This window comes from Notolepis coatsorum (assembly GCF_963971535.1).
Source record: "Notolepis coatsorum genome assembly, chromosome: 9".
NCBI classification, from domain to species: Eukaryota; Metazoa; Chordata; class Actinopteri; order Aulopiformes; family Paralepididae; genus Notolepis; species Notolepis coatsorum.
The window spans coordinates 120,654,250-120,663,083 of record NC_140173.1 but is presented as its reverse complement, the minus strand read 5'-3'; the positions used below and the strand labels follow the sequence as shown (position 1 = coordinate 120,663,083).

General features: G+C 42.9%; 1 protein-coding gene across 1 annotated transcript; it reads right to left on the bottom strand.

Annotated features, from left to right (window-relative positions):
- Positions 1 to 372: 372 nt before the first annotated feature.
- On the bottom strand, positions 373 to 4,707 carry prokr1b (prokineticin receptor 1b; the record flags this gene model as incomplete). The annotated part of the gene is made up of 2 exons (XM_084321977.1): positions 373 to 1,054; positions 4,250 to 4,707. 2 exons carry the CDS (start codon positions 4,705 to 4,707, stop codon positions 373 to 375), a joined length of 1,140 nt encoding a protein of 379 aa, XP_084178103.1.
- Positions 4,708 to 8,834: the final 4,127 nt, after the last annotated feature.

Genomic DNA, 8,834 nt, shown 5'->3' with positions numbered 1-8,834 from the left:
CAGGCAGGGTAGGGCTCAGTATTGATGTGGTGATCTCAGGCAGGCCGGGGTAGGGCTCAGTAGTGATGTGGTGATCTCAGGTAGGCCGGGGTAGGGCTCAGTATTGATGTAGTGATCTCAGGCAGGGTAGGGCTCAGTATTGATGTGGTGATCTCAGGCAGGGTAGGGCTCAGTATTGATGTGGTGATCTCAGGCAGGCCGGGGTAGGGCTCAGGTTTGAAGGCCTGTTGAGAACCCTTTTCTAATAATCTCTTTCTTGCTTGATTAGTACTCTCAAATGCCAGCTGTAAAATTATTTCAACGTATGAGCAAGATATTGTCCCGTGTCAACCATTATACAATGTCTATGCATCAACAGTACAAAGTCTCTCTTCACCTCAGCCGAATGCTCTCAATCTCCTCTGTGGCAGGCGCAGAGGATGTCCTCATGTCTGTCTCGTCCACAGTCTTGCTTGGGCCATAAGTGGACCTCCAGCGCAGCAGCACAATCCTCTTCAGATACTTGACCGTGTTGTTCTTCACACTGACAAAGCAGAAGGTATTGATCATGCTGTTGCTCATAGCGATGCACTCAATGATGTAAAACGCCACCAGCGAGTTCCTCTGTCGGGAGATGATCGTTGGGTGGAAGTCTCGCAGGATGGCAAAGCCATAATACGGCGCCCAGCAGAGGATGTATGCCGTCAGGATCCCGATCAGGACGATCACCGTCTTCCGTCTGCAGCGCAGCCTCTTCTTGATCTGCTCCGTCTGGTAACCCGGGACGTTCTTGAACCAGAGCTCGCGGGAGATCTGGGTGTAGCACATCGCCATGGCGATCACGGGCCCAACAAACTCCACGGCAAAAACAAACAGGAAATAGGAGCGGTAGTAGGCCTGCTGGTCCACCGGCCAGATCTGGGCGCAGAAGACCTTGTGAGTGTATTTGGTCTCGGAGGAAAAGTAGGCAGCGGGAATGGAGATGAGGATGGGTACAATCCAGACCCCTGTGATCAGACAGTAGGCTGTTTGGTACTTCATACGAGGCCTCAGAGGATGGACTATGGCCATGTACCTGGGGGAAGACAGAGGGAGTTGTTATTGAGATACTTGTATTGTCTAGCCAGGAGCTCAATCCATTACACCAAATATGGCATTTGGCCGTGGAACCGTGGTGCATGAAATGAGGAACAAACGAATATAAAGTAAGACAAATAAGACAAATGTCTCAACACTTGAGGAAGCCTAAAGTTCAATACACAGTATATCCCTGCAATGGCCCGAAATCCTCAATGACACCTGGTAATCATGCCCCTAGGGTTTAGTGAGAATAACAGCAAGTATAGGAGAAAATTATTTTTTGGGGAAATCAAAATGGCAGCCATATAGCTGTATGTGTTACTTGTAGATAACAATATTAGGATATCACAAAGTAACAATACATTTCACATAAATACCATTTTTAGTTTTGTGAGAAAAGTGCCACCATGAGGCCAAATTACTCAAACCTTCACAGGTCTCCTTGCTATTATAGGACAAGCATAATTATCAGGTTTGGTGCAAATCAGACAGAAGAGTTCACAAGTAACACATCACTGGCATCCGTTTTTCAGAAATCTGATTGGATTTGGCGGACATATGGTTTTGCCTAGCAATCACGTAAATTGCACATTTAAAGATATTGGTTCCCAGATACCACTAAGCAAGTTTTTTTGAGAATCAAGTGAACAGCCAAATTGGAGCAGGGAAAAAGGTGATTCCAAAAAAAATATCGATATGGAGGAAAATCCAATATGGCGGATTCCGTAGGTCCTTACAACATATTGTTCCCCACGTGTTGCTGCATCTCTGAATATAATTTATGTTACTGTATGAAAGACCAATCAGGAGATACACTGATTTGAAAATTGTGCCTGATTGTGGCGCTAGAGGAGAGGTCATGGGGTCAGCTAAATCATAGTGGTCATGAAAGTGCAACGCAAATTTGAAATTCAAATTAAAGCTAATTTGGGTTATCACATTCACAGCCAGGATCTGCAGCGGCATTGGACGTGGAAGTGTCAGGGTGAATCCATATTATCCCTGACTCATCATTTTGGGGATATAATTAGGTAAAGGAAATTACCAGTCTTTAAATGCATTTCATAATTATATTGTTTGTATTGTTCTGGCAAATGTAATTTCAATATTTCAATATCTTTGAAAAGGAACTTGAATAGATTATCAATGAAAAGGCAGCCAGATAAGCATTCTTAAAGGTGCAGTATGTCGTTTTGGGGGATATGTTTTCAACTCAGAGTTGTGGAAAACTTATATGAAACATTACATTACAATAAACTACATTCAATCAATTATTTCCATGTCTGCTAAGTGTGGTCCATCCCATAAGAAATTACATGACAGCTATTGAAATTCATAAGTTGCATGCAGTCATAAAACTTAACACAAATTCCTACATTGAAAGTGCATTGAAAGATCAAAGGAAACATAAAACGTATTAAATACTCCCCAAAATAAGACATGGATCTGACTTTGATTAGTACATGACGCTAAAGGCCTTGAATAACAACTGCAATATGTTACCTTGTTGTGATATTAAATTATTATAAATGTGGGGTAAGTGGGTAACTTGACTGGAAATACATTTGGGTCCAAACTGTTCCCTAGCAACAGAATTCCAGTGAAACTGTCTATGATGAAGAGCTTACAGATGAGTTGGTAATACCTTTGTAATACGTACAAAAATCTGTGCATATTTTAATCTATAAGAGTACATTTGAAACGTTGGACCTAAACACACACCAAGCTTGTGTTAAATGTATACTCTTTTAGAATCAAATGAAACTGCCGCTGTGTACATCACGACCACAGGGTGAACATGGCAAAGGGAACGTGTCCCCTGAATATTTTGTCATTTTCACTCACTCACTCACTCGCACCACTCATGGTTAGCCACCCTGCCCCTAGTGGCCCCACTTTGTGCAAGACCAGGTCAATCTACACGATAATGTGCAGGATACTAGGACACTAGGACTTGTTACGTCGCTGTGCCTCTCTCTATGGAAGCCTGATGAATGAGATACAACCAACCACTGGTTGTATAACACCCTCAAAAAACGCTTTTATTGCAAAAGCAAGTTCCACTCATAGCAAAAGCAGGAGGTTGTGCCCCACATGCTATTAGCCTGTGGTTACAACGACTATAGCAACTCCTTTTGAGATTATTAAACAACCAGATCATTTGTATTTGCAAAACCAATCCAAGTGTCTCAACAGCTCTCAACAACAGCTCTTCAACACAGCAGCAACTGGTGTAAATATTGATGGTGCAAGTGGTGCAATGCACCCGGACCCAGAGGCTGTCAAGGACCCAGGTACCAAGGCAATGTATTTTTACCACTTGCTTTACTATTGTAGGTGGGCTCTCTCGCGCATTCACCGTTTCACTAGTCTTCAAAATAGCCATTCTTTGTTACAGCGGCGGTGGCTTAAAGGTTAGAGAAACAGGTTTGTGACCGGGGGTCGCCGGTTCAATCCCCCGGACTGGCAAGGAAAAGTCTCGATGAATGAATAACTCTCTCCCGTCCCTCAATACCCACCGCAAATGGATGTGAATGGATCTGTGTGAATGTGAAGCAGGGCGTTGCTGAAAAAGAGCTTCCATGCTCAGAGAACCTATCCTGGGTAAATAAAGGTTAAAAAAACAAAACATTAAACTAATTGTAATAGTATTACCATATTCTGACCTTGTGTATTATATATACACCATCTTCCCACCTATACCACTTGTGGTTTTTAGTCATATGTGTATGTATTTGTATGTGTCCCTGCATGTATTATTATAAATAAATACAAATAAATAAAATAACTCTCTTTTCTTTTTTTAATAATTTTTTTAAAATATTATTTCTACCCACCACTTATTTCATTTGGTTACTTTCCGATTTTTCTCTGTTTTCTCCCAGTCCCAATTTAGCCGTTGTGCCAATTCCCACCTGACCGCCTGAGCTAAACATTTCTTTGTGATTTTCCCATGTGGCATATACCTGAAACCTCCCTCCTCTCGTCTCCTCCTGCTATTGAATGGCTCTGCAGGATTAAAGCAAAATTTACGGACCTACACAGGAGTCCTTGTTCGATCCTAAAGGGAACACCTGACAAGCACTGGGAAATCAGTGTGGCAAACGGACACATACAATCAATGCACACATACGTTGTCCCTGATGTCTTGAAGGACACATGACAGAAACAACAGTCCTCCGGGACCCACCTGTCAACAGCAATTGCCAGCAGGGCATTTGTAGACACGTAGAGTGACACAGTTCTCAGGTAGTTAATGGAGGCACACAGCACCAGCCCATGGTCCCAGGAGAGCTGCTTCACCACATAGTAATCTACCAGGAATGGGCAGCACACCACCGCCACGATAAAGTCTGATATGGCCAGGTTGGCAATGAGCAGGTTGGTGAGGTTGCGGAGCTTTTTGTATCTGGCAAGTGTGGCGATGAACAAGAAGTTTCCCACTCCGCATACCAGTATGATGCAGACGAGGACCACACCGATGACAATGGTGGCCACGAAGAAGGTCTGGCCCTGCGTGGTGTCCTCAGGAGGGATGCCATAGTCCATATCGTAGTCCACGAACTGATCCAGCTTGCTCCCAGGCACGTGGTCCTGCTGCGTCTCTGCATACACCGCTGCCAGCTGGCTTATGTTGGGCTCTGTCATGACTTCAACGCACAAGCTTGTTTGATTTAATCAGTCTCCTGTTGGAAAGCAAAATCAAGCTTGTCTAAAGAAAAAATCTACTGAAGAATTATGAAGCATTTTTTGGTACATTGTGCTGAATTGACTTCCAGTGCACAGTTCATCCACTAAGTGATGAATGCTGTTGGTTGAGGACAGAAATCCTTTGGCATCCGTTTAGGATTTGTCTAGTTTACATAGAGAGAGACAGGACCACATCTCCAACATATCAGTAGGACTCACACTCCATGATCACCAAATAAAGAGATGTTACAAAAGATGTGAGCGCTCATAAGATTCAAACTACTTGAGCTCAGTATGTTATCTGCTCTCTCTGAAATTTCTGAGTAATTTGTAATAAAATTTTTGTAATTGATTCAATAACAATACCAGCTGATCCCTTGATTTATTTTATTTTATTAAAAAAAAAATTGCTTGCACCTCATCAGTTTTGACAGCTTGCCTGCTTGTTCTCATCAGATCAGGCTTCGGTTTAATGGCCGCCCTAAAGTATTAGATGTGTAGTCAAATTAATTCGTATGACTGTTGCACTCAGACAGTCAAATAACCATGACAAAGCTAAAAGACAATGAACCAATTTACTCTTGGCTTATACCATCATGATGTACAACAGGACAAAAGTAATATACTGGCAGTCACTAATGTCATATAACACATTGCCCTAACAATATTACACATTCGTGTAAGCCTATGATAAGGCGGAGGTGGACAGTGATTTATCTAATGCAAGTTAAACCCAATTTGAACAATTGTCAGTATACATTTGGGGCTGCTGCAGATTTGAGAAAAAAATTAAATATGAAAGCAATATGTCTATCTCCTTGCTTTCAACGAGAGAGACAGAGTTAATGCAAATTCAATTGGAGAGGTCTTATGTCATTGATTTATACATTCATTAATTAAAAAAAGCTTAGCCCTGTCTACAAAGCCGTACATTATTCAGCAGTAATGTTAAATGTATCATACAATGGGTCGGGAGTGTATATTGGTATTATAATGACGTTGAATTAACAGAATTTGAAAGTTCTGCCGTGCTCTCCTGTGTTCCTATAAAATGTGTATGTTTACAAAAAATAGTATTCAAATTCAGATTTTTTTTGTTGCAGGCGCTGGGTAGCCTAGAGATCCATTCAAATGAAAGCATGCAGGCAGCAGTAGCAAACGCACTTGTGTAAACATTTTTAATATTTTAAATGTGAGCGTATCGATGACAAAACATAGCTCCATTCAAGTCAATTATTAAGTTGTATTGGAACTAGTCAGAGCCTCATATCCTCAACACATTCGGCAACTATTGGAGGTAGACCACGGATCTACAAAATAAAACGTCTTAACGCTTTATCATGAGCCCCACAAGTTGGACAAAATGCTACAGTTTTTCCATTGCCGTATTGTATGCCATGGTCCCTTTAGATCGATAGTCCGTTTGGTTTGTACAGGTATGAACGCAAACCGAACTATAATGAGGACCAAACAACCGAACCATGGTCCTCTTGAAAAGTTGGGACTCGGTTCGTTTCAAAGTGGACCATGGTTCGTTTGCTGTTGGTGTGAACGCAAAACGAACTTTATATAGTATCTAATCTAGAGCAAATGACTGAAATGAGTGACAGGTGCCTAGTGGCGGCGGTCGCGCGACCCAACTTGACAGCGCCAAGTGACAGCTTGCGCGCGACCCAACTCAAATGAATGACAGGCGCGCGGACAGTCTCTCTCGTCCTCCCTCCAGGCACGCGGGAACTATAAAACGGCAGGGGGTGCTGGGGGGGTCGCCAGATGAAAAAAAAAAAAAAAAAAATTTTGTTAGGCCACTGAACTTAGAAGCAGGCCAGGCCAGTGTTTCTATTTGCACCAGCGCAATAGTTAGATAACCTAGGTGGGGAACAACCAGGAGATCACTGCAACTCACACAAGTTGGAGAACTATCTCTCTCTCTCTCTCTCTTGCTCTCACACACACACAAAGGGAGCCGCATGTGATTGGTGGAGGCGGGATCCTTACGAAAAACTGCTAATCATTGACACATGCTAGCCTGTAATAATCCCCCCGAGAAAAATGTACTTTGCATTTGATATATTGCAAATATATGCCATCACACACACTGGCATTTAAAGGGTTAGAATTATAAAATGAATATGTGGTGTTATGATCAGGGCTGAAGTTGAATAAAATATTGTATTTATCAATTACAAAAAACTGAAAATCCATAAAAATCTGTGTTGTTGCTAATCATACATATGCTAGCCTGTTTTTTAACAATAAGTTGTGATGCCATCACAAACACTGGCATTTAAAGGGTACAAATAAAAAAAATGCCTGCACCAGAATGCAGGAAATTAAGTCTTTGTAACAAAGAAATTCCTGGTGGGGGACCCCCAGACCCCCTGCTTAAAAAGTGGCCTGACTGGGGCTATATTTCCTGGCCTGAATGATTTCCCCAGTCCGGCCCTGGTTAAAAGCCTCCAATGCTTATTAGTGTGTGTGCGTTTGAACATTTGCATGTTTCAACCATACATTTCCATTTAAAATAAATTTTTTTACCTCCTATAATAGTGGGGGTCGCGGCTCTCTGACACCGTTTTTTTTGGGTCGCGGCCTGAAACGTTTGGGAACCCCTGGTCTAGCCTGTACCCCCCAGACATGTTGCTGGCCCCGTCAAAACAGTATCCTATCAGCCTCTCCATGGGCAGGTCGAGGCGTAAAAGTATTTTATACACAAAAACAGCGTCTCGGCTGTTGTGTCTGGGCCGGGCATTGTAAAAACCCCAAAAGAAGTTCTGAGCTTCCAAGTTGTCATCGGCTAACTGTATATTACACGAGAATTGTTCTTTTCCAGTGATTGACATCAGTGGTTCCGTCAGCGCTCAAGCCAAAGATTGGGCTTTTGGATGCTTTGCCTCTAATTTGTCGCTGAATATCATGGGCAAGCAGCTGTAAGATTTCGTTTTGGATGTTGTTGGACATCCAGTTGTCTCTCTTTTGGAGCCAATTCTTCAACTCGGGATCAGACTCGGTGCGCACTCTTTCCATCATGAGCTGCCATAACACCCCATCCCTATTTGCATCACCCCTCAGTGGAAGCCCCTGGCGCCCGAGGGGGGGTATAGGGGAACAGACTCAGTTAACTCTTCAATACCTGATGCTGAGGCTGAACCTGTCGTCTCTGTCTCTCTCTGACGTTTATCAGATTTAGTGGGACTGTCACTGGGACCGGCGGGACGTTTCGAAAATAAATCTGATATTTTTCTTTTCTGCGAGTGAGACATTCTGTGCTAGCAAAGTCTGACTACTAGCTCAAATCGACTGACTGCGCAAGCACTGTATCACAGTAGCTCAGTGGTTCGTGGTGCGTGGGAAGGGCGGGAGACAGGAGGTGAATACAATTAGTTGTTTCACCTGTCATTCAATCAGTCTGTGACAGTCTGTCATCACTCGAAAATCTACTCGGTTTTACACGTATGATTGTGTACATACAGTAGTGTAATGAATGAATGAAAACTTTATTTAACAGATTGGAGAATGGCTACAATACAGTACGGCTCAATACACACAATATTAAAATGGTGACGTGCTTTGAGCAGGATAAACTTATAATATACAGTGTTACAGTTATACAGTTACAGTATATACAAATATATAAATACTGCGAAAAAAAAATAAAAAAATTTATTATATATATATATTTTTTTTTTGCAATAATTGAGAGGGGGTGCTGCAGCACCCCCCGCACCCCCCCTACCCGCGTCCCTGCCTCCCTCTCTCTCTCTCTCTCTCTCTCTCTCTCTCTAGACTGGCGCCGCGCGCTGACAGTCTCTCTCGTCCTCTCTCTCTCTCTCTCTCTCTCTCTCTCTCTGCCTCTCTCTCTTCCTCTCTCTGTCTCTCTAGACTGGCGCCGCGCGCGGACAGTCTCTCTCGTCCTCTCTCTCTCTCGCTCTCTCTCTCTCTCTCTCTATATATCTCTCTATATCTCTACTCTCTAGTCGACTTGCGCCACGCTCGTAATGACAGCATCTCTCTGCTTTATCACAAGAGACGCTGTCGGCAACTGTTATGTTTGTGAGTGCTACAGTAGTCCAATAGATGAACGA